The following is a 27,366-nucleotide window of genomic DNA, read 5'->3' as shown; positions in this document are numbered from 1 at the left end:
ATTTTTTATAAGTTATTTGATTGAAAAGTGTTTTATTATTATTTATTATTATTATTATATTTTAAAAATAGAAAAATAAAAATTATATTAAATTGTTTTTAAAACTTAATTTTATATAAAATCGGGGTGGGGTGGAATGAGATAGGGTAATATCTAAAACTATTCTAACCCGATATTGGATTTTTAAAAAAAATTATCAAAACCGCCCTTAACTCGTTTATTTAAATTTCAAACTAATCTCATTAAAAGTAAGGTGAGGCAGATTAGTATTTGAAAAAACCTACCACATTGTCATCTCTAAACATTATCATGTTAATTTTAGTTTATATTTATATTTCTAAGGAAAGGAAAATAAATTTACAAAAACCAAACCCAAGATTTAAAAAATAAGATAAGAAAATTCGATACTATGATATTAATAATGTATGGTCATTGTATTTCAAGTCAATTAACATTTAACAAAGATGCAAAATTGTTTAATTTAACAAAAAAAAAATGAACTTGATTTGAAGCATCTTAGTCACCTATAAACTATAGCAATGCATGTAAAAGTTTAGGCAATTCAAATAATAAACAATTCATACGGCATATATTTAATTCGTAAATCAAGGTTTAAAATCGTTCAAATTTATTATATTCATAGTTATTATTAAAGAATGGAATACAATAAGAATTTTATGTGGTGCATGCGTAAATTATTACTCCATGATATTTATTTAAATATTATGATTTAATAAATAATAAAATTAAAATCTTAGTCAATTTTTGGGAAGTTAGTTTCCTAACTTAAAGTGCACTTCTAATTTTATAAGGAAACCGGTCTTCTCTCTATCTTATAAAATAAACATTCTATTCCATTAATAATACACATAAAGAGAAAATCAAAGTGGTTAAGGGAGAGAAACTCGATTAAGGGAGATTTTCCACTACGTTTTTTGTTTGGTCTTTTAAAAAAATTTCTACGGATTAAAGGTATGTTTTATTTTTTATTTTCTCAATAATGCAATTGTATTTTTTCGGTGCAATTCCACTATGCTTTTTGTTTGGTCTTTTTAGCAAATTTCTAGCGATTAAAAGGTATGTTTTTTTCTCAATAATCCAACTGTATTTTTTTTATATGGAACTGTGAAAATTATATTGTTTTTAAAATCCTTTACTATTATGATTTGTGTGAAATTAAGGTTTGATTTACATAATTAAGGAATTTGTTACAAGTACATCTATAGATTTTACCCCATGTCTTTCTTTGTTCTATTTAGAGTGGTAGTAACCATTGCATTTAATAGTAAAAGAAATAGAAGTAAATTATTAATACCTTTTCATACTTAAAACCTTCCATGACAATAATGAAAATATGACATTTAAATGATTTGAAGAGTTTGTAATCAGATTTACGTACTCAATTCTAATGAAAAAAATTAAAAATAAATTATTTAGCTATTTCAATTATTTAAAATTATTATAATTTTTCATTATTTTTAATTTTTTAGGAACAATCCATATAATATTTTATTAATTGATATTTTATTTATATAGTATTTAGGAAGAATATTTAAAATATATCACTCTTTAATTGCAAAATAAGTTATTTCACATGTAAATATTCTTATATCTTTATGTAATAGTATTATTTATTTAAAAAAAAACAAAAAAAAAATAGAAAGTGTATAATTTTATTTAGATTTTAAATAAATTCAAAAGTATTTGGACTTAAAATAAAAATACAGGTTTTTTTATTTAATAAAAATTATTTATTATTATTTTGTAAATGACCATACTACCCATTGACAATGAATAATAGAGTGATTTTAGGATAAGTTTGGACTTGATTCTATTTTTTAATAATATTTTGAATTCAAATTTGAATTAGCCTTCCAATTGCCACATATTAAGGTTTAAAATAAATAATTTGCCAGAATTGGACTGCAAATTTCGAATGCAGGCAAGTCCACACTCCAAAGGCTCTAAAAGCCAAGCACCCAAATCCCAAAATTCCTAGTTGGCATCCAATCCCCCACTTGTCATGACCCCAAAAACAAAAAAATTGGTCAAAATGGGGGAATCACTGCCATATTTTTTGACCAATTTTTTGTATTTTAGTAAGTGGAAGAAAGAGCCTGCAATGATAGTTTAAACCATTCTCTCCTTTCCTCCTTTCTATACTTGATTGCCCATGATAGGCCTCTCATTCTCCTTCCTTTTCTAAGATAGAAATTCACCGATTTTTGTTTTTGTTTTTGTTTTTTTTTTTCAATTTTTATTGATAGGTGGGTACAATGAATGGGGTGGGCCCATTTATTAATTAATGAGCCCCATCATATGACATGGTAGGACTATCTTCAATTATTTTGAATTCTTTTTCATGGTAATAATATTGTTTATTTTTTGGAAGTATTTTAGAGTAAGGTATAAAAAATTCGATGAAGAATATTTTTTTATAAAGGAAAATTAATATTTCATATTTTAAAAGTGGAAGTTATTATTATTTTTTGGGATTATTTTAGTTGTTTTTATTTTTATTTTTATTTTTAGAAAAGGAATGTTTAAACATTCACATCAATTATCTTCTTACCTTATCACTTTTTTTTTTTAAATAAAAATATGAGTGAAAGAATAATTTTATCTTTTTCTTAATCCAATTCCAAACTTTCCTATTTTTTTTTATTAATTTTTCACTCACAATTAAATAAAAATTTGAAAAAACATTTTCGATCTAAGGGTATATTAGGTAACTATTTTCAAAAATAGTTTTGAAAAATAGTTAAAAATAATTTTTATATTATTGTTTAATGTTTTATAGAACAAGTCTTTTTAGAAACCTAAGACTCTAATTGGTGTCTATTTTTTAAAATAGTTATGAAAAATAATTTTTGTTTAATGTTTTATAGAACAAGTCTTTTTAGAAACCTAAGACTGTAATGGGTGTCTATTTTTTAAAATAGTTATGAAAAATAATTTTTGTTTAATGTTTTGTAGAAAAAAAAAGTTAATTTGAAAAATTAAAATATTTTTAACTTGCTTTTAATATTTTTTTTTAAAATAATTTTTGTATCTAATATTTTGTTTTTAATCATTTTACTTGTTTGTATTTTTTTTTAAATAGTTATAAAAAAACAAATAAAAACAATATGAACAATTAAAAATATTATCTGAAAAACATGGTACTTTCTATTCTTAAGAATACAATATATAAAACAACTTTTAATTATCAAATGATTTTTTTTAATTACAGAAAATTATTTTTGAAAATAGTTGATAAATGCTTTTAACTTGTTTTTATTATTTTTAAAAATAATTTTTATATTTAGTGTTTTATTTTTAATATGTCTACGTATTTACATATTTTTTTTTTAAAAAAAACAAGTGAAAAACAATAAAAAAATCTTTAGAAGATGATATCTAAAAATATTATATTTTCCATTTTTAAGAACAGAAAGCAAAACATAATTTTTTGTTACAAAATATGTTTTTCTTGATTTTTTTTTTTTTGTTTAAAACAAAACTATTCTCGAAAATAGTTATCAAACAAACCTTACCTTTCCTATATTTTTTTTCCAATAATAAAAAAAAAAAAGCTAAAGAAGTAAAGAAAAGAAAAGAAAAGAAAAAAAAAGGGAGGAAAATTAGGGTAAGGATAGAAAAGAGGAAGAAGAAGATAGTAAAAATTTTCTTCAATGAAAGATAGAAATAAAAAAGGAAGTAATGGGTTATTTAACATTTCTCAATAAAATAAAAAACGGACGTGAGAATTAAAAAACAAAATAAATAAAAAATTAAACCAACTTTTCTTTAAATACCACACCTCCATCCCACGTTGTCTTCCAAATTGGAGTTTCACCCTTGTGGAAGCTCCCTCTCTCTCTGTCTCTGTCTCTCAAAGTTGAGGAGAGGCTTGTGGATTTGTCTGTGCCCTTTTTCTGTAAGTTTTAAGGCTCTCATTTCTTTGTTCTAATGTTGCTGCTTCCCATTCTCAGTTCCTGTTTTCTCTGCTGCTCTGTTTGGTTACTGGGAAAATAGTGGGGGAGACAGTAAAATGACATTTTGGATGTCTGGTACTGTTCACCGTTTAGAGAATATAACATGCTACCAAAATGCTACCAACCATTCAGCTCAGCTGGGTTGGGGTGGTTCCCTTTTTTTTTTTTTCCTCAAGTCCCAAATGGAAAATCTACTCAGCTCTGCTGTGTTGGGGGTTCTCTTTCTTTGGGTCTCATGTCCCAGACAGATGCAAAATGGGGGCTTTTTCCCTTCGTTTTCTCAGCGGCCAAACAGAGCTTACGCTTCTATGGCTTTGAGTTGATGACTATGATGTTGTTGATGATGGTGGTGGTGGTGGTGATGCTGATGATTGTAATTATTTCTGTGATGAATGCAGATCCTAGAATTTTATTCTTTCTTTTCCAGATTTTGAAGAGCTTAATATCTGCAATTCTTGTGTTTATGGCTTTAGTAGATCTAGCTTTTGTTGTTTTTTCAGCTTTCTGATCATTGAGTTCTCTTCATTATAATCTGTTCTTCTCTGCCAGTGTCCGATTCAATTTGTGACGCTGGTGGAACGTTGACATGCTTTCCTGACTTGATGCATTCAAGAGATTGATTCTGATACTTTTCTTCGATTTCATTTTCTAACTTTAGCCTACTTTTGCTGACTTATTTTGCAATTCTCTCTCTCTCTCTCTTTCCTTTTTGAATTACTAACTTTCTTGATTTTTTTTTTTAAATTTTGGTTTCATTTTTTTTTGTTACCATTTTCAAACAAAGATAATTCAAATCAGCTTATCCAAATCTTTGAATGGAGATTTTTTTTTTTTTTTTCTGGGTTCTCACAATGAACTTCAAAAGTTTTCTTAGAGAATAGTTTTCGAGAAGAACTCTCAATTGTTTTCAGTTCGGAAACTTAAATATGAAAAACAGTTTTCTCGGCTAATGCTCCATGAAGATATTTTATGTAGAAGTTCCCCATGCATCTTTCTTATTTTCAATTATTATTCAAAACACTCTAAAAAAACTGAAAAGCACTTAAGTTTGTTCTAAAACCAATATATTTTTCAAAGTTTGCCAAACATGTTTTCCGAGTTAGAAAGCTGTTTTTGTTCTAAAGGATGTCAAATGATTTTCAAGAACAGTTTCTAAAGAGGGCCTTTTTGTCTGTTCCTAGATTTTCTGGGCAACCAAATAAGTGCTTTCCTCACCTGATATTATTGTCAATTTGTTTCCTGTCTGTACAAGTATCATTTTTTTTTTTCTCTTTTGTGGACTTCTGAGCATCTGATCATCAGTTGTAAGGATTTCCTTTTTAAATTGTTGAGTAGTATGGATACCTGCAACACATGTTGACTTTCATGCATGTTTTTCTTCATCTCTCAATGGATTGGACTCTGCAGTAGTTCTTACCTTGATCCAACATTCTGATTCAGCAATATATTCTTGTTTTAATCTGAAATCCAACTCAGAAGCAGAAAATGGCGAGAATTCCCATTGCTTTGTTGGGGCTTCTGCTTTTCTATTTCTGGGCAGCCATGGCAGAAGCAAAATACATGAAGTATAAGGATCCAAAACAACCATTGAATACTCGAATCAAGGACCTAATGAGCCGAATGACACTAGAGGAAAAGATTGGCCAAATGGTGCAAATTGACCGCACTGTTGCATCTGCTGAAGTGATGAAGAAGTATCTAATTGGTAAACCATTCATCATTCTTCTTGCTTGTGTAATTATGTTAGGGATGTGTTTACTAATTTCAGAAATGTAAACCTTTGTGTTATGCAGGGAGTATATTGAGTGGTGGAGGGAGTGTTCCTGCTAAACAAGCTTCTGCAGAGACATGGATTGAAATGGTGAATGATTTCCAAAAGGGTTGTTTATCAACCCGTCTTGGAATTCCAATGATTTATGGGATTGATGCTGTTCATGGTCACAACAATGTTTACAAGGCAACAATCTTTCCTCACAATGTTGGGCTTGGAGCTACCAGGCAAGTAAACATGACTATGCATGACCATTTCTTGCACATGACTTTCTCAACCTTATAACAAACATCTACCTCTAAAGTAGAAGTTGCATTGGCTGCTGACCAAAATTTGTGAATTTGGTGCATGTTTTTCAATTTCCTAAGAAAAATGCACAGGATGTGCTTAAACTGAGCATTCCTTTGATAAGGAATTGTAACTTTTGTTTGCAAAACATCTTAACACAGGAATATATCCCTCCAGGATGGGGCCATTACATAAACTTTAAGCTATCGAAAGCAATCCCCTATTAGCATAGACCCGTTTCGAATACCATCGAAGAGGGGGAAAAACCCATTCCAAATACCATGTCAAATGCAATGTAGTACTTTTGTTTCTGTAGGACATTGAAGCATACCTTACAAATAACTCTGCATTTGAAATTAGTTGGTGAGGAGCTCCTAGCAAACAGACTTGACTCTGCAAATCCTTGTTGCAGCTAAAGCAACAAGGAAGTGCCATTTAAAACTAAACAAATAAAAATGATTGTGAATTTTCTCCAAAGGCTCAAACAGGCAATAACCATAATAAAAGTTTGAACAGAATGCTCAGAATCATACCTACAGCAGACTCAGAATCTGAAATTTTCCCTATTTCACTGGCCTCCTAATCTTAAGATATGTGTCTATATTTGTCACTCATGGTGGAACTTCTTTCTTGTTGAGCAGGGACCCTGAACTTGTTAAGAGGATTGGAGCTGCAACTGCTCTTGAAGTTAGAGCTACAGGCATTCCTTATGTTTTTGCACCATGTATTGCGGTAACTAGATTAAATTCATTAACCAATTAGTGTCAAATTAAGAAATCAGTAGCCTGTATTAATGTTCTGATCTTTTTTTGGATTCATGACTTTTGCCATAAAGGTTTGCAGAGATCCAAGATGGGGTCGGTGTTTTGAAAGCTACAGTGAAGATCCCAAAGTTGTTCGAGCAATGACCGAGATTGTACCTGGACTACAAGGAGACCTTCCTCCTGGTTATCAGAAGGGCATTCCATATGTCGCTGGAAAGTAAGAACTTTTGCAAACAACTTCTTTCTTTGAGTATGTTGTTCAATCCGTCATCTCTTTTTCTATAATACTTTTTAAGTGCATGCATCAACTAGTGATATAGTTATTAATTAAGATTTAGATAACAGAGTCTTTAATTATATGCATTGTAACTCTTAGCTTAACTTTAAATTTACAGTTGTTTTATCCACTTAAAAAAAAAAAAAAAAAAAATCTATTATTTAATTTACAAAACCTCCACCATTCTTGAAATGAAATTTCAAAATTTGCGTTGGTCCATATTCATGATTTGCTTAGGATAATCATATAGATCTTTGCAAATCTTTTATTGTGTGGGATGTCTAATACTCATTGCCCTTGTCACTTCAATTTTTTGTCCACCTGTGACATGAACCTAAGCAAAGGTCAAAAATATCCACCATTAATGTGTCTGTATATGGAGGTTTAATTTGTTTGCTACTTTCTGGGGATGAATGAAATTTTGCTGACAGGTCTTGCCTGCATGGTAGATATTCTCTCTTTAATTGTCCTATTGAAAGTAACAGCTTTGGACCTTTGTGTTTGATCAAGGAATAGTGGTGTTTGGACCACGAGTTCCCTTGTGATAACGGAGGAAAAGAAAAAAATGGGAAAAAAACAAAATAACACTAATAATAAATTAATGGTAGGTGCACCTATTTTCTCTACGATTCAAGCATTGACCTAGATATTGGATTTGAATTTTGTTCTCAAAAACCATAATACCATATATGGTTGTCCTGCAGTATCCACCAGAATAATTTCAACAATAAACACAAAATACATTACATCACCTCAAAGATATTTAGTCCATTTCTAGTAACTCGGAAAAAAAAATCCTGAAAGAACAGAATCTTTTGGTGGAGATTTCTTATTTTTATGTTCATTTTACTTTTGAAGACCATTTCTGAAGTTTTTACCATTATGCTTTGATTGACTTTTCCTGAAACTCCTGTTAATTTAATTTAACTTAATTAATTAATTAATTTTTCATTCTGTTGCTTCATTTGCCTAGCAAAAAGGTTGCTGCTTGTGCTAAGCACTATGTGGGAGATGGTGGAACAACCGAGGGTATCAATGAAAACAACACCGTGATAAGCAGACATGGATTGCTCAGCATTCACATGGGTGGCTACTACACCTCAATTATCAAGGGTGTATCAACTGTCATGATCTCCTACTCAAGCTGGAATGGGAAGAAGATGCATGCTAACCAAGAACTTATCACTGGTTTTCTCAAGAACACACTTCGCTTCAGGGTAAAATACTACGGTTTGTGTAATGTGACTTGGTTTGTGTAATTTGACTTGGGTTTCTCCATGCCAAGTTGATCAGAAGAATCTAAACAAACTATGAATCTTGTGGATTATTTCAGGGTTTTGTCATCTCAGATTGGCAGGGTATTGATAGGATCACCTCTCCACCCCATGCTAACTACTCATATTCCATTGAAGCTGGAATAAAAGCTGGCATTGACATGGTCGGTCCTTGTTCTATTCATTTGCATCCTGACTCAATTATAATTATGTAACAGAGTTCTTATCTTCTTATAATTGTTTCCGGCATGTCACAGATCATGGTTCCATACAACTATACAGAGTTCATCGATGGTCTAACCTACCAGGTGAAGAGCAAAATTATTCCCATGAGCCGAATTGATGATGCAGTGAGAAGGATTTTGCGGGTTAAATTTGTGATGGGTCTTTTTGAGAGTCCATTGGCTGACCACAGCCTGGTCCACGAGCTAGGAAGTCAGGTTTGTTAAGAGCCAGTTCATTTGGGCCCATTTTGCAAGACAAGAAAAGCATCTTTACATATTCTACAACTTGGAACAGGTACATAGAGAGTTGGCAAGGGAAGCTGTGAGGAAATCACTTGTCCTTCTGAAGAATGGCGAGCCTGCTGATAAGCCATTGCTGCCCCTTCCCAAGAAGGCACCAAAAATACTTGTTGCTGGAACTCATGCAGACAATCTGGGCAATCAGTGTGGTGGGTGGACTATTGAGTGGCAGGGACTCAGTGGCAATAACCTTACAAGTGGTATGGTTACTGATGATCTCATTCTCTTGAATGTAGGGACGTTCTCATCTCTAGGATCATTTTGATGACTAATGAACCATGAGTCTCTTCATGAACAGGTACCACGATCCTCAGCGCCATAAAGAAGACAGTTGATCCAAAAACCGAAGTCGTCTACAAAGAGAACCCTGATCTTAGCTATGTCAAGTCCAGCAAATTCTCCTATGCCATTGTTGTGGTGGGAGAACCCCCATATGCAGAGACATTTGGTGACAACTTGAATTTGACAATCCCTGACCCTGGGCCAAGCATCATCACAAACGTCTGTGGAGCTGTGAAGTGTGTTGTCATTGTCATCTCTGGTCGTCCTTTGGTTATACAACCATATGTTGATCAAATTGATGCCCTTGTTGCTGCTTGGCTCCCAGGAACAGAAGGCCAGGGTGTTGCAGATGTTTTGTTTGGCGACTATGGCTTCACTGGGAAACTTTCCCGGACTTGGTTCAGGACTGTTGAACAGCTCCCAATGAATGTTGGGGATCGGCATTACGACCCGCTCTTCCCATTCGGGTTTGGTCTCACCACTGAACCTACCAAGGCCTAAGTAAGAGTGATGTTTTCATTGTTCCGGATTTCACCATTTAACTTTGATTAGTGATGAACAAGAATTAGAAAAATAAATTATCAAATTGGAATTGGAATAAATTCTCCGAAATGATTTGCAATGTGTAACTTTTATTGAAGAGTGGCTTCTAAACAGACTAACTTCAAATTTTTACACTCCTCAACTGCACACATATCATCTAGGAGGGCTTGGTGATTAGATCATTTTGCAGAAAATGTTGTGCTCTGTCCATACCTTTGCTGTGATATTGCTATTTTTTTCTTGAACTCAGCCTCAACATTTGCAGAATGATAGTGCAAGTGAAAATGCCAGAAGCTACAAGGGTTCTAGGTCCACTGATGTGGGGGGCAAATAGTGAAATAGGGCTCTGGCAAGACCTTGAGAAAAAGGATCTTGTGAATCAGAGGGAAAGACTGAAGGATATGCCCATATGCCATCAAATGTCACATGCTTCTATAAAACTATAGATTCATGTATCAGTTGGGTGACAATGGGCCATGTCATATAAGATTCGTTTCATGTTGAAATAAGAAATAGTTTCAAAATGATAAAAACTTAATTCAAATTCCATCCAATCCGATGAATAATCAAGTTAGAATGAGTTAAGATGAACATGACCAAAAATTAGATTGCGTATGAACTAATATAGACAACTTTAATTTTAATTATAACATGTTTTTAATATAAAACTAAATTTATATTCTATTTTTACGGTTTATTATTTTATTTAATGTTTTAATTATAAAATATTTTTAATGTTTATAATGAAATATATAAAATTTTATGTGGTTATTTACTTTTTTTAATTATATGATATTTACAATTTAAAAAGTATTTTATTATTTAAAAAAAAATTAAATATAAAAAATTCATAAATTTAAGTATGTTAAATCGGTCATTAAAGGGGTTGTATGATAAACGAGTTGCTATCACATATACCATACTAATATAAAAAAGCTTTTACTTAGAAACAACTTTTCTCAATATGTCTAAGACATTCTTGTTAGTATGAATCTTCTCTAGCTAAGTTACATTCCTCAACTATATCTCAATCAATGATATCTCACATCAATTTGCTTTGTTTGAGAATGATAACATTACAAAACTATCATGACATAACTCCCCTATAAAGGTGATTAAATATTTAGACGTAAGAGTCCATTTGATAGTGGTTCTAGGAAACGCTTTTAATATATCTAATACTTGAAAAAAGTTATCACTCAAGTGTTAGAAATGATAGAAATGTTTTTTAGAATCACTTCCAAACGCATTTTAAATATCTTGTTATAAGGTCACTAGCTATAAATGCATCTATAAACCCTTTGAAGAACATCTAAGCTCCTTCAAAACATTAACACATGTTTGAGCTACTTTTTAAGCACCTAAAGATCAATTTTATTGCCTTCCAATGCTTCTTAACCTATATTTAACACATCACAAATATACTCAAATGTTTTAGCAATTCTTCACCTACTTATGAATTCCTAACACCATCAAGCCTATATACGAGACATCTTCATATGCAAAAGATAGAATAGGGACAAGATTTTGTTATGTTTGGCTCTAGTAAAAAGAAAGAAAAATGATAAAAATAATAATAATTAAAATTAATAAATTTGATATATACTACTTCAAATTTATTTAATTTATTTTCACTCCTTTACATAAAAATTAAGTAATTTAAAAATATATAATTTTTTAATTATTTTATTTATATTTCATTTTCTTTTGTATTCTTTATAATAAAAGGAAATATAAGAAAGTCACTATTTTTATATTTTTTTTACTTTCCCAAAGGTTTTGTTTGATTCCCAAAAATATATTAAGACTATATTTAGTTCCCAAAAAAATATCATGAAAAGAAAGAAAATGTTAAGGAAAATGATTTTTCCATATTTGGTTTTATTATAGAAAATATAAAAAAATAAAATAAAATATAATTAAAATTAATTTAAAATTTATATATTTTTAAATTATTTAATCTTATTATAATAAATAAAAATAAATAACATATAAAAATAATTTATTAAATTTAAATCTATTTTTATTTCTTTCGCTTTCCTCTTTAGTTTTTTTTCATTCGCAATTTTCCTCAAATTTTTCAAGAACTAAACATAACGGTAAGAAAAAAAGTATATTAAAAAAAATGATTTTTTTCTTTGGTTTTAACATGAAAAATACAAAAAAAAAAAAATCATATATAATTAAAATTAATTAAAAATTTATATATTTTAAAATTATTTAAACTTTTCCATAAAAGAAAAAAAAATAATTAAAATGGGTTTCAAATAATATATAAAAATAATTTATTGATTTTAAATATATTTTTTATTTTCCTTCACATTTAAACTGAGAGAGTTAAAGCCAAAATAAGAAACACTTTATTCAACCTGAGGTAGTACCACATTTATTCACCACATAGAACCATGTACTCAAAAAAAAAAAAAAAAAAGTAAGGAACAAAGCATTCTACAAAACAGTTGTATGCCACAGCAGCTGCAACCACTGCTGTATCTTTGGGCCTCTATGTGGAGACATGAGTCTCCTCCCCTGGTTCCTTCATTTGCCTCATGATGTCTGCCTTTTCCTCCATGAGAGCTTCTATTTTGGCATTGATCTTATCCAACTTCTGCTGTAGTTTCCCGACATCCTTGCCCTTCTCCTTCCCCTCAAGTTTTCTCTTCTTCTCCACACTCTTTTCCTTGCCTTTTTCTTTTTCTTTCTTCTTCTCCTTACCCTCCTTCACCTTTTCTTCTTCCTCTTCTTTTGGCTTCTTCTCTTCCTGATCTAAATCATTAACACTTCCTTCTATCTCTACCTCCCTTGTGGTAACCTCACCTTTGCACTTCTCTTCATCCACTTCATCACTATGCTTCTTCTCTTTCTTCTCCTTGTCTTTTGTTTTCTTCTTTTTCTCTACTTTCTCATCTTCTTTTCCCTTCTCCTTCTCTACTTCTGTCTTCTCTTCTTTGTCTTTGACCTTCTTCTCTTTCTCCTTCTTCACTTTCCCTTTCTTCTTCCCTTCTTCACCTTTCTCTTTGTGTGTTTCCTCTTCCTTGACACTCACTTCTTCATCTTTGCTTTCTTTCTGATCTTTTTCTGCCTTCGAGTCCTTGTTATCCTCTTTCTTCTCTTTTTCATCTTTTATTTTTTTCTCCTCTTTATTCTCTTCTTCCTCTGACTTACCAACTTTCTCTTTCTTCTTCTTCTTCTCTTTTTCCTTGTCTTTCTTTTCTTTTTTCTCCTTATTTTTATCTCCTTTTTCCTTCATTTTCCCAGCTATTTCACTATCCTCCCGCTGTTCACCCACAGCATCCTCGACCTCTTTTTCCTTCTTCTTAGCCCCATCTTTCTCTTTCCTTCCATGCTTTTCACCTTCATCCTTTTTCTTTTTCTCTTTGACCTCTTCCTTCTCCTTGCTTTCTTTTTCCTTTTTCTCTGTCTCTTTCCCCTTCCCTTTCTCCCCATCTTTCTCTTTATGTTTTCCCTCCTTGCCTTCTTTATGTTTCGGATTTTCTTTCACCACTGATTTTTTCTTCAATTCAAGCTCCATCTCCTCCTTCTCTTCCTTCTCTTTATTTGGTTCTTTAACCTTGTTCTTCACTTGGACATGGACTTCCTCCTTTTCCACCCTTTCTTGTTCCTTAGCAATGGATTCAGAATTGTCTTCCATCTCTTGATTTGTTGCCAAATGCTGCTTAATCTCAGATTCCCTAAAACAGCATAACAGAAAATTACAAAGGTAAATATCATATATCATACACATTTATGCAATAAACAAAAAGCTTATTTAGATTGAGTGACCAAAAGCTTGGTTGGGAACGTTTTAAAAAATGGTTCTCAGAAAACAGATTTGTTCTTAGAAAATATCCTATAGTCCTCAGAAATCTGCTTTCAGTCAAAAAATTACCAAACATGTTTTCAACTCCGAAAAACAGTTCAACTGAAAATAATTCATTAGGTATATCACAGCAACTATTCCACTCATGCATTTGAAGCAAGTTTCTTGCATAAAACAAATTAAAACCATGGACACGGAAATTTGTTTCCACAAGGATGAACTTGAGCAAAAGGAAAAAGAAGTAATAACTTCAAGCACAGGACCAATTAGCTTTTTCCCACTTGAATATCTGCCCAATAATCCTCATTTCTCGCTTTCTTCCAACATGATTCAATCATAAATCACACACATGACCACTAATATGATGTTGGAAGTATGGAGTTTTAGATAACTACATATATGGCAAATATAATTGTACATGAGCTAAGAACATCAGTGAAAAGGGAGAAGGAAACTGAGAAAATCTTGCATTTCCTACTGTTTATATTTGTACTTAAACAAAACACACTTGGGATTACAAAATTCTGTTTCAATTCTCGATTTCACACTTATTCTTGTCCAAAATGGCCTTCCGTGAATGGTGGAAAACATGAAAGGTATTGAATTTTCTTCCCTTTCCATCATTTCTCTGGAAGCAAGCAGATCACAATTTGTCTAAAATGAATATCTAGTTCTCACCACTTCCATAGAAATTTCCCTGTCAAACCTCTCTATCAGGGTTCTTTTCCATTTAACAATGTAGGAGGAAAGAAGACAAAACAATTCTCTTAGGATACAACAGACAGGGGACATGTTTCCAAAATAAAACAAACTTTTGGAAGATTCCATAAACTAATGTGGAATGTTTTGTTCTTAATGAATCTTTTGCATAACACTAAGATTATGTTTGGTACTTGGAAAATTTGAGGGAAAATAGGAATATTTAGTTTCTAGGTACTCTCCTGGATCCAAACATAGCATAAAGGAGACAAAGTCTTGTATGTTAATAAAGACAAAACTAGATTAAATAGACAAGCAAATAGACAATCAAACTATCAGGTCAATACCAAAGCCCTATGTACTAGTGAATGCCCATGGAACTTCTTCAACAAACAGACCCACAATTCTGCCTTCGAAATCTACCCTGAAAATGGCTGTTTGAATTAAATCCCCAGAAATATCCATACCCACATCCTAATATATTCATAGTTTCTGAGATTCTGATGGGATTGCTGAAGAAACCCAGTGAAAAGAAAGGAGAAAGAGCTGAAAATTATAGAAGGATGGATTCCTCTCTTGACCTATTTTCACCATTTTTTCCCTTTACTTTTCTCATTCTTTTCTAAATCCAAGCATCAATTCTTCAGATTGAGTCAATATACAAAACTTATACCAAATAATTTAGATCATCCAATCATCAAATAAACTTCAAGAAAACACCAAAAACAGAACAATCCCTTTTCTCCTTCCATCCCAAAAAAGGTCACCACATGCCATGAAAATATCAAACCCAAAATAAAAAAAGGTATACACATAAAACCCATAAACTTACAAAAAAAAAAAAAAATGAAGAAGAGAATGGGGAGAATCAGTACCTTATGGCTTGGCTCCAGAGAAATTGTTTATCAAAAGCTAGGTGTTTTTGTGAAGAACCCTCTAGTTTTCTCAGATGCCCGTGTCTCCAATCCAAGGTCTGCCCTGTTTATTTATATATATATATATATATAAAAGATTTGCCTTGCCATGCAAGGTAGGTATATCATTTATAAAAGGAAGGTATATAATTTATAAATATTTTTTTTTCTCATTTTTAGCATGGACATTTTAGAAAATATAGCAATATTTGTGCCAAATAAAATAATTATCATTTTAAAAAATATATCTTTTAAACTATACTTTCATATTACATTAGTATAAAAAATTTAATTAGAGATATTTTATTCAACTAAGTTATATTTTTAGTCAAAGATTAAAAAATATTTTTAAAATTACAATTATTTTATTTCTTTAAATAAATAATTTTTAATCAAAAAGAGTTTGTAAATTAGAAATATTTAATTACTAAAATAACCACGGATTTTGCTAAAAATATCTTTTAATAAACTTTTTTTTATGTTTATTTATATTTATATTAAAAAAAAAGTGGAGAGTAAAGTGAAGATTATTTTTTATCTTTTTAGACAAATATTGGCTTTGTTAGTGCAATTTTTTTTTCTGAAAATAATGGAGATGAAGGAATTAAAAAAATAAAAAAAAACAAGTATTTTTTTTCACCATCATTGTTATTATTATTATATTTTTAATATTGCAATATTTTATTTCCATGTAAAATGAAGCTGTAATCGGATTCCTCGGACAGCATCTACGTGTTCGGCGGATAATCCAAGCAACATGACACGTGTCAATTCTGGACGCTTCGTGCTCGACACGTGGAATGCAGTGAGACGGTCCTTGAAAGGAAACTTTAAAGTGGAAGCAACTTTCATAACTACGCGTGGATAAAGGAGAAGATGAATAATCAGTGGGACCCACACGGTTACACCAACGAATTACTGAAATGCCTCAAATTTTAGAGTTTAAGACCAAAATAATTCATTTATAAAAAAAAAATGGTAAGAATAGTACCAATTTCAAAATATTTGTCAAAGTAATCTTTTTTATCTACGTAAACATCTACATGGATTTTTATTTTTTAATGGTTTTAAGGATATTTCTATAACTTTTAAAACCATATTTACAAACTGTGGTTTTACAATTTCTCTAACTTTTAAAACCACAGTTATAAACTGTGGTTTTACAATTTCTCTTAAAACCACAGTTAGTAATTGTGGTTTTAAAAGTTACAGAAATATCCTTAAAACCACAGTTTGAAACTATGGTTTTACAATTTCCTTTAAAACTACAGTTAATAATTGTGGTTTTATAATTATTTTTAATCCACGACTATTTTAATGGTGTTGTAATTTTAATATTATTTTAAAAATATTTTTTATCAAAATAACCATAAAACCACATTTAGTAACTGTGGTTTTACAATTATTTTTAATCCACGTCTCTTTTAATGGTGTTGTAATTTTAATATTATTTTTAAAATATTTTTTTTATCAAAATAACCATTTACAATTATTTTTAATCCATGTCTATTTTAATGGTGGTCTAATTTTAATATTATTTTCAAAATATTTTTTTAATCAAAATAACCATAAAACCACAGTTAGTAACTGTGGTTTTCAATTTTTACAAATATTTTTAAGGGGAACTCATGTGTAAAAAAGTATGAAATTTTAGAACTTTGCTTTTCACAAATTTTTTCGTTACGACTGTTTTAAAATTATATATATATATATCTTTATTTTTTCATATTTTCTTTGAAATTTTGAGAAAATAATTTGGTCTACATGCATTCCCATAAAAATTTATATATTTATGGTAAATAAAATATTTATTTGGTTTATGAATATTTTCACATATAAACTAAAGAAAATTATTTATTCATATTATTTTTAAAATTTAAAATAACTAAAGAAATTGTTTATAATATTTTAAAATTTTATATTTTCATATGAAAATTAATGCCAATGATTATGATTTTAGGTTATTTCTTATTAAGTATGATTTGAACTTATGTCTTGGTTAAAATGTATAATTTTTTAATTATATGAAAGAAAAATAAATAATGGTTGTAATAATTTATTTAGTTAGAATTTCTTTCATTTAGACTTTAGGATGCATTTGAGTTTTATTTGTTTAAATTATCAAGGAAACAAGTGAATAACATAACATCACTAATCTGAATTAACATTTTATATAACCTTAAATGTATAAACCAAAGTATTATAGTTCTACAAACATGAAAAAAGATCTCAATGTGTCCCACATGATGGAATCTTTCTCTTTTGTTGTGAACATCTACGGTAGATGGCCATATTTGTTGTATCCATCTGTGCTATCTGAAAAGTCTCCATCTCTATAGACTGTGACATGTCATCTACATGAGTTGTCAAGTTAGATGGAACTGATGGAGGTAGAACTCGACGTACACGTGAAGCTCGATGTCCTATAGGTACCTGTACATGTAATCATGCGGCATGAGCTATCCCCTGAAGAAAAGGTAAAGGTGCAATGGACTCTGTAACAGGGGGAGGTGCAATAGACTCTATAACAGGTGGGGGTTCAATAGACTCTGTAACAGGTGAGGGTGCAATAGACTCTGTAATAGGTGGGGGTGCAATAGACTCTGTAACAAGTGGGGGTGCAATAGACTCTGTAACAAGTGGGGGTGCAATAGACTTTGTAACAGGTGGGGTGCAATAGACTCTATAATAGGTGGGGGTGCATCCAATGATATAGATGGCTGAACAGGGGTAAGAGTAGATGGTATGGTAGTCTTGGGTCAAGATGAATGGGCTGGTATGGATACATTAGGGGGAGAGAGTGGCGACTCTAATGATGCAGATGGCTGAAATAGAGGAAAGGTAGATGTGACTGGTGGATGTGAGGGTTGTACCAAAGTAGATGCCAAAGGTACATGTTGGTGACCAGCTCGACGACCACCTCTCCCCCGACCTCTAATGGGTGGTACCCTAACAGGCGTAATCAATGATGGTGGTCTCATGGATGGCCTTGAAGATGTGGATGGCTCATGTGTCGAGTGTACGCGATGGTCCTCTCCTATAGTACGTAAAACATCAATAGCAATTCGGTGAGTTTCCTCCAAATCATTTGAAATAGCCATCTGTGATACGATGGTGATCTGTATAAGAAAATGAAACATGAGGCATTTGCACATAATTTAAGTTTAACATTCATTACAAAATGGTTTTGTATCTCAAATGCTCTCACCAATAACTCAGTGGCAGAAGCTGTACTATGGAACCTCATATTATCTCTATGCAAAACAGGTGCGATCAGGCGTCGCGTGATACGTCGATACCACTACATATATGGATCATAAAAAGCCATGGTAGTAATCACAAGTGGTGCTATCACAATACGCTCAGAACGAGTATCCTAAAGAGAAATATACTGAGCATGGAATGTCATCCAATCATACTGATGTCGTCCTCGCCTATTCACTAAATGTAGCTCCATATCTATCAAATAAGGTGGAGGTATCCCTTGTTGCATACGAAACTGGCGTAAAACTCGCTTTGGTTTATGCCACTCGATATTATCAAAGCAAATTAGAGGCGACATAGTTTGCCAAATTTCTTCATCAGCCTGACATATGGTCAGAAGATGTGCAATCAAATCTGTTGTATATGGTTCCCATAATACCTGTAATTTTTTTAAAAAATTAATTAGTCTCATTGGTGGAAAATGTTGCAAAGGTAATCTTAAACATCTACACTTTACCTGATCCTGTGTCTAGGCATCCAATTGATCTCGATAGAATGTCAACACATGTGGTGATGGGTTATGAGACCAAAATAGGGGTACTCTCCACCTGTGGCCCAATGGATCAACTGTGAGTGCCTCATCTGGCAATAGATGATCATGTAAACCATCAACTACATCATCATGCACATGTGGGACTACTATAGCCACTGGAGGACGACCAAAATCAGGTCGACCCACATGAAGTCTCTCCCATGACCACAACTACAAAATCAGATAGCATTATTAAAATTAGACAACTTACAACAATAATGTTAGTCAATTAATTAGAATAGATAGTTATGTCGAAATACCTGTAATAGTGTGATAGGTTCAGAAATCTCTGTGGCACTATCCAAACTCGCATGACATAGCTCTTTATATAGGTATGCCAACACTGCACTGCCCCAACTATAGTGAGAAATCTCAGTGAAGTCTCTAACAGTGGAAGGTAACATAACTGTACATGTGTGCCAGTCTTGTCTGTGAACAATGCTCCACCCAATAGTGCTAATATGAAAGCACGCGCATAATGCTCTAAAATAACATCATCGACCCCTACTGGTGGATATGAGAAATGCTCACTCAACCATCGTGCTGATATAGATGACCCTCTAATCTGATATGGAGGTGGGACGACACCTAAAAGCTCAGAACATAGTAGTGACCAATCTATGTCACATGTGCCAGTGATAGGAGGCCCATGAATACGTAATCCTAGAATCATGGCTACATCTTGTAAAGTAACAGTCATATCTCCAATAGGTAAATGAAATGTGTGTCTTGGGCTGCCATCGCTCAACAAGACTCGTGATCAATGACCAATCTAGTGAAATGTGTCTGACATGATATACACCATAAAATCCAGACTACATCACATATCTTAGGACCAATAATTTCTTTGTGGATGACAAAACGATATACTCTTAGTGCGAATTAATAGAGTACATCTTTATAGCATGTTGCAAATCTCCTTTGGAATTAAATATTTGTCCAACTATGAACTCTCCAATTGGATGTCCCATAAGAGTGTTTCCCCATGAGGTCCATTCACTTGACACAACATGACCAATGTTTTCAACATTTTCAAACTATGGTGATGGTGCCAAATGATATTGCATTGGAGATAATTCAATTGGGTAATCTAAATCCTCTGTATCTAGATTGTTTGACAAGTTACATCCTTCCCCATCCACAACCACATATCTCATTTGTTCTCTTTCAATTGCCTCACGAACAGCTAAAAAAGGCGAGCTACCTTCCCTATCTTGATTATCAACATTATGAACATCCTCGACTCCTACACTGTCATCATCACATTGTTTTCCTTCTTCGTCTTCCTCATCCTCTTTTGATATATGCTCAAAAGTAAATGGATTTTGAACATTACTAGTACCATCATTTTCACCAAGTAACAAAGGCATGCAATTACCAATTGGTGAATTCATTTGTAAGTCAATAGGTACTTGTTCAACAAATAACTCAACTTCATTCATCCCAAATTTGTTATGCATTTCTAACATTCGAGCTACACCACTATCATTCTTTACTGGGCAAGGTTGGAATTTATTCCATTTTTTCATAGGATACTTACAACTAAGAATTAATCGAAAATGTTCTTTATTGATGTCAGTGACCGAGTATATCATTTCCAACAGTTGTTCATATGTTGTCCCAAGAGGCACATCAATAGGTTCAACCACAACTCTATCCCCAACATAATCAACATAGATTTGTGTTCTCACCATTTTCCCATTACAAAAACAAACTATTGCCACCGATAAATTAGACATAGTTTACCTATAGAAGAAGCCAAAAAAATCAAATCAATTTCATTTTTAACCACAAAATTACACAATAGAAAATATTAGTAATAACATCAATTTGTAATGAAATAACAAATAACAATAATAGGGTATGTTATTAACAATAATCAAATAGCAAATAACACCTTAATATCCAAATAATTCAATGTTTTTTATTAATAATATTTTCTTATTATTTATTACCATTAAAATTGAATAAAGGTTGTTATTTTTCCATTAACAATTAAAATGTCTTTGTTTAAGCTACCCAAATTAAGTGGGAAAAAAATTTAAATTTGTTCAAAATTTGATTTTATATAAGTTTCAAAAATGGATGTAATGTGTACATATTCAACATAATTAATAGTTACGACTATAAATATTTTAATATTTTCCATTAAAATAATTAAAAAAGAGAAAGCGGAATAGTTAATACACTTTTGCTTATGTCTAGTTAATTTTTAAATTTTTTTAATTTAATTAAATTTCTACAATTTATAATTTAATAAGTTAAATTTGAAGTAAAAACTAATATTTTCTATATATTAAATTTGTTTTTAGTGTTTTTTTTTTATAACTATTGAGTTCTTGAAATGTCTTATAATCTTTAGGAGTTTATCTCGATCTTATAGATTTTTCCCTCTATGACCTAAAATATTTATAAAAATATTCTAAATAACTTTCCTTATTCTATGAGGAAATATGATATCACAAGAATAAATTAACTTAGAAAATACTTTATACAATATTCTTTACAAAAAGGAATTTATACTAATTGAGAATTTGATACACTTTCTAATATATGATACAATTCAAAAGCTAACCAATAATTACAAGCAATTTTCATGGTTTAGAGATCCAACCTAGGTTCTACATGTCTTTTTACAGTTTTATAAAGTTGTTAGCATTTGTAGAGATGCTATTAAATGTTCCACATGCCATTAAATGATTCGAGTTCTAGGAGCCCTAGAGTTTGGTCATGATTCGAGTTTTAGGAGCCCTGTATTGGGAAAGGGATTGTTATATGTGCAATAGTATTATCTTTAGAAAAATGATGATTGAAAAATGACACACTCAGATCTCCTTGATCCTAATAATTTTTTTTTAAAAAAATATATAATAAAAATTATATATTTTTTTAGAGGAGAAAAAGAAAGAAAAATAAATTTAATAATCACTTCCAATTTTATAAAGTTAATAAATTATGAAAACAAATTTAAAAATAATTTGAAAAACTTAAGCATTTGTAATGATGGTTTCTCGGTAAATCTAGTAATTATAATAAATAAGAAGATAAAATATTTTAATAATAAACAAGTAAATATCATATTAAATAAGGATTAACGATAATTTTTAAACAAGTAATTATAACTCATAACCCTAAGGATTTATTAGGAAGTGTTTTGAAAATAGTTTTAAATTTGATTCTATTTGTAATATTTTTTTAGAATAAAAATACATATGGGAAGATTTTGGACATGTGTTCTTGTTTTTCAAATATTTATTAAAAATATATTTTATTTATAATATTTTATCTATCAAAAACTTGTGTTTGAAAACAATTAATAACTATACACAATTTGATATTTTTTTAGTTTTCATAATAATAATAATCTATATATATATATATATATATATATATATATATATATATATTCCTTTGTGGTTTTTTATTTTATTTTAATTTTCTTCTATTTTTTATTTCTTTTTGTTCCCACTCGATTATTAAACAAGTGGATTATGATTAATTTTTAAATTTTTTTTATTAAAAAAAGGAAAATAAAAAATGATTAAACAAATAATTTTTATATTAAAAAATTCAATCAATTTTCAAAATTTTAAAATTATAAAAATTAATTCAAAAATAATTATCAAATATCCCTCAAAGTTGAAGTTGTTGTCCTTCTTCTTTCGGATTATCAGTTCCCAAATAGGTAGGGTTTTTTTTTCAGAAATCTCCACATACGACCATCATTTCCGGTAGCCCTCCTTACCCTCCTTCTTATCCTCTCTCTATCATCAAAACTAAAATTTTCTTGAGACCCTGCGTTTGGTTGCTGAGAAGTTTGGTGTTTGGTTGCGAAAAAAAGGGTGGAAAATCTTGAAATCTTGAGTGTTATGTTTTAAGTTGGAGAATGAACAAGGTTGTCTCCAGTCGGGTGAGTGCATGTGTTTCGGTTAATCAAGTGCATTTTTTTGTTTTTGTTTTTTTTTTTTTAAATATTAGATTCAAGTGAGAAAAATATGAGATTCTTATCTTTTTCCTGTATTTTCTCAGCAACTAGACGGAATTAGAAGATTTTTATTTTTTTTAAACTAGGCAAAATCAAAGAATTTGCATTTGGGTAAAATTTTTGTTATTTTTGCACATTGACCTGCACTTCTTCTTCCTCTTCGAACCCTAACCCACCATTGCCCAAATTCGAAATCTACCCAAACCCCCAAAGTACAGAAACCAATTTCCTTCAGTGCTCTTATCTCTCTCTGTCAATCTTTCTTTTTTTCTTCTCCATCATTTTTTGGTGTTTTTTTTTTCTTCCGTTCACAAGTAGAAACCACAAAAAACAACTTGAGATTTTTAAAAATTTCAAAGGTTGTTTTTAATTTATCGTTTTCCTCTATTTGGTTAGTAAGAAAGCTAAGGAAAATGAGGGAAAAAAAACTTACCTAGCCACTGCAAGACGTTGCTAGTGGAGCTGCTGGTGGGAGTCGCAGATGGTGGGAGCCGCAAACGGTGAGGAGAGATGGTGGGAGCTGCAGAGAAGAGAAAATAATAGTTAGGGTTTCTTTGTTGAATGATTTCAGATGAAAAATTGGGTCTTCAGAGTAAAAGTCTGTTGATATGGATTCAAAAGACTAGTTTGACAAATAGTTTGAAAGATGTATTAGTTTGGTTTTTTTTTTTTTTTTAAGTAAACACTACTTTGGCTGCAAACTCCAAATTTTATTTCATTTAACTCTTGTAAGTCAACCCTATGAATTCAGTTAAAGAAAAAATGATGGGTCAAAATACGGCGTTCAACGGTAGTTATAGAAAATGTTTTTAATATTTTAAATATCTTTTAAGTATTAAAAAACTTATAAATACTTCCTAAATTACTCTAAATTACATGTATGCTTTCACCGTGGTTTAATCATATTTTCTAAAATTTATTTTTAAAAACTATTTTTTATTTTTTAATTTAACAACAATTTTTAAAAATAAATTTAAGAAAACATAACCAAATCCATGTTTTCGTTTTATTTTTAATTTTTTTTTTAAAAACAACTTCCACTTGTTATTTAAAAATTATTCTTTCTTTTATTTTGTTTTTAAAAATTATTTTCAAAAAATAATGACCAAATAGTGTTAAAAATATTTTAAAATGGTTTTTTATTTTTAAAAATAGAAAATTATTTTTAAATCACATGACCAAATAGACTCTTAGGACCCATTTGATGGTATTTTTTTTTAAATTTGTTTTTAAAAATTATTTTTAAAATAGAGAACAAAAAATAGTTTTTTAGAATTTTTTAAAAACTAAAGTGTTTGGCAAGATTTTTTTTTTAAAAAAAGTTTTTAAAAACAAATAATAAAAAGCTTGTTTGAATAAAATAATTTGTATTATTTTTAAAGGCAATATATTACTTTTATTTTATAAAAAATTTGTAAAATTAATTATAATAATATGAAATCAAATTCAAATTAAGTCTTATTAAAAAAATAAAAATTAAATTTATAATTATATGAGTTAAATATAAATAAATTTTTTAATTGTGAAATAAGTTTTTTATTGTAGTGAAACAAAAATTTATAAAAATAATTTTAATATTCATTTTTAATACAAGTCAAATAAGTACTTTAATTAAATTTTAAAAAAAAATTGTTTGATCATGATTTCTCATGCTTTTTTTTAACTTTTTTTTTAAAGTTAAAAGAATAAAAAAAAGTTTTTTTTTTAAAAAAATTTATAAATTTAAGGATATTTGGTAAGTTATTTTTATAAAAGGATTTTAAAAATAAAAAACAAAAAGACTTGTTCAAATAAATTGTCTTATTGAAAATGAAAATAATTTTTTAATTACAAATAAATTAAAAAATATATAGTTTTTAGTAAAACATAAATAGTTATGTAATATTATAATAAAATCATAAATTATATTTTTAGTAGAAAATATACTATTTTATTATATATTAGAAAAATGATTGTGGACTCCGCATTTTCGCTCGATGCATTCCTACTCGACAACGTGACTCGCTTTTTTAAACTGTTTGGTGAAAAATTGATTTTTAGAAAAAAAAAACTTAGAGTCACCACTTATTTTTGTTTTATTTTTAAAGGGAAAAATCAAAAGAATTTATTACAAAATTTCAATTCGGGCACAAAAACTATTTTTACTTACTTTTACTATAAAATAATGATTTTTTACAATTTTATTTACAAAAGTATTTTGATTTATTTTCATTTAAAAAAAAAAGTGATTTATACAAATTATTTAAAAAGACATAACTTTATTTGAAAAATAAATTTTAATTAAAAAGAAAAAAAATATTTAAATCCTCTATTTCTAAAAAATACTTTTAATCTCATTTTAATTAAGGAAAAAGAATTCATTTAAAAAAACATTTTTTGGACAATTTTATTAAAAATTAAATTTTGGGACAACTTTATTTATAAAACAATTTTTATTAAACAAAAAATTTTTGGACAATCATTATTAAAAACAATTTTTCAAAATTTCTATTAAAAACAATTTTTTTTGGATTTTTCTAAAAGCATTTTTATGAATTTTTATTAATAAAAAAAACTTTCTTTTATTTAAAAATAATATTTTGAAATTATTATTTTATTAAAACATATTTACTGAATTCTTTCCCTTATTTAAACAAAATTTTCTAGTTTGTTTGATGTTCAATTTTGTATACACTTAATAAATATATACGAACGAATATTTACAAGAACTAATAAAAATAAAACCAAATAAAAGTGGAAAATAAAATATGTACCAAAATAAACTTACAACAAATTCTTCTATGAAATTTCATGCTCCATGTGTCATAAATCCGTATTCAGCCAACAGAATTGCGGAATGGACCCATGCAAAAACAAAAATAACTCAAATGTAAATATCCAAAAATGTGTAGAGTTCAAAATAATTATTCAAGCCCAAATTCAAACTTCAAATTAGTCCAATAAATTTCACCAATTAAAAATGAGCTCAAATTAACAAATATAATCCAACAAAAGTATCCCACATACCATAGACCCTAGTATAAAGTTTCCAAATTAATAGTCAAAATATAAGTTCAATTAATCAAATCCAAAACATAATAAATTAAGATAGATATCATAATTCAAGCCTAATTTAATATGCAAACCTAAATCCATAACCAAAATCAACTCAATTTAATATATAAACCCACATCCAAAATACACCACAATATTATATCATATCTAAATTAAATAATTAAAATGAGCGCAACCATATAAATTATCAATTAATCTAACCCAAATTAACCAATTTTAAATTAATTCATCAACAATAAATTATCCCAAATTTCATATTAATTTACCAATAACAAATTAACATAAATTTCATACTAATTAACAAAGCTCAAACATAAGACCCACAAACAAATATAAATGCACAAACCCAATTTCAACAACAATTAATATTAAAATCAAATAAAACAAAAATTGCAATAATAATAATAATAATAATAATAATAATAATAATAAGTGTGTGATGGGAAAATGAGAGAAGAGGTTGAAGGTCAAGAGTGGTCGCTGGTGATCTTACCGGCGACAATGAGGGTTGATGGTTTTTTGGAAAACAAAAATAAAATAAAATAAAATAAAATAAAAGGAAGATAAATTAAAATAAAAATGAGAGGAAGAAAATGGGGATGAAGGGGTGCCGGAAAAGGCGCCGACAAGAATGGGTGTTGAAGCGGAGAGTTACAGGGATAAGAAATAAAAAAAATGCAAGAGAAAATGGGGGCCGACCCTATATGGATGTTTTGAGTGAAGTGGAGGGTGTGCAATGAGGAAAAAAAAAAAGGGTATCGACCTGTGTGGGAGTGAAGGGGGAAGAAGAAAAAAAAGAAAAAAATGGGGAGAAGATATGGGAGCTGACCATGTGTGGTGTTGGAGGTAAGAAAAAAAAAAATGAAAGAGAGAAGATGGGGGAGCCGACTGTTGTGTGGGTGTTTGGGTAGAGAAAAAAATCAAGAAGAATGGGGAAGAAGAAATGGAGAGAAACTGGGGAAGCCAAGAATGGGGGGCCGGCTGGGGGTATGGTTTGGGTAGAGAAAGGGCTAGAGAAAAAAAAAAAAAAAAAGCAGAAGAATGGAGAGAGAATGGTGGAAAAAATTTGGGGGAGGGAGGGCACCACTTTGCCTTGGCAATGGGGGGAAAAAAAATAAAAAATCAAAGAAAATAAAATGATGAAGAGTGGAGATTGGGGAGCCTTAGACGTGGGGGTGTAGGGGATATGTGAGGGTAGGTAGGGTGAAGAAAAAGATGAAGAGAGAGAAGAGATGAGAGAGGAGAGAGAAAATAAAATGAATAAATAAAAGATAATAAAATAAAGAAGATAAAAATATAATATAATATAACGTAATAATAATAATAATAATAATAATAATAATAATAATAATAATAATAAATAAATAAATAAATAAAATAAAAAATAAAAACTAAGAA

General features: G+C 29.8%; 2 protein-coding genes across 4 annotated transcripts; one reads left to right on the top strand and one right to left on the bottom strand.

The window, feature by feature from the left end:
- Nucleotides 1-3,796: 3,796 nt before the first annotated feature.
- Nucleotides 3,797-9,786, top strand: LOC100254789 (uncharacterized). Of its 3 annotated transcripts, none has more exons than XM_010654910.3 (10): nt 3,797-3,919; nt 5,454-5,682; nt 5,771-5,975; nt 6,678-6,768; nt 6,872-7,017; nt 8,051-8,294; nt 8,411-8,515; nt 8,609-8,791; nt 8,871-9,075; nt 9,174-9,786. In XM_010654910.3, the coding sequence occupies exons 2-10, from the start codon at nt 5,463-5,465 to the stop codon at nt 9,656-9,658; spliced, it is 1,884 nt and encodes a 627-aa protein (XP_010653212.1). In that variant the 5' UTR covers nt 3,797-3,919; nt 5,454-5,462; the 3' UTR covers nt 9,659-9,786. The 3 variants fall into 3 exon arrangements, with proteins under 3 accessions (XP_010653212.1, XP_019077352.1, XP_002266470.2); XM_019221807.2 differs by having other exon boundaries at nt 3,828-3,919; nt 5,418-5,682; XM_002266434.5 differs by lacking the exon at nt 3,797-3,919 and adding an exon at nt 4,107-4,350.
- Nucleotides 9,787-12,037: 2,251 nt separating this feature from the next.
- Nucleotides 12,038-15,247, bottom strand: LOC100259905 (vicilin-like seed storage protein At2g18540). The gene is made up of 2 exons (XM_002266326.5): nt 15,095-15,247; nt 12,038-13,392 (listed from the first exon to the last, which is right to left on the bottom strand). Exon 2 carries the CDS (start codon nt 13,350-13,352, stop codon nt 12,204-12,206), a length of 1,149 nt encoding a protein of 382 aa, XP_002266362.1. The 5' UTR covers nt 13,353-13,392; nt 15,095-15,247; the 3' UTR covers nt 12,038-12,203.
- Between the last annotated feature and the right edge of the window lie 12,119 nt (nt 15,248-27,366).

The sequence above is a fragment of the Vitis vinifera genome, chromosome 8 (assembly GCF_030704535.1).
Source record: "Vitis vinifera cultivar Pinot Noir 40024 chromosome 8, ASM3070453v1".
Lineage (NCBI taxonomy): Eukaryota > Viridiplantae > Streptophyta > Magnoliopsida > Vitales > Vitaceae > Vitis > Vitis vinifera.
The sequence above is the reverse complement of the archived record's forward strand: the minus strand, read 5'-3'. Positions and strand labels throughout refer to the sequence as shown.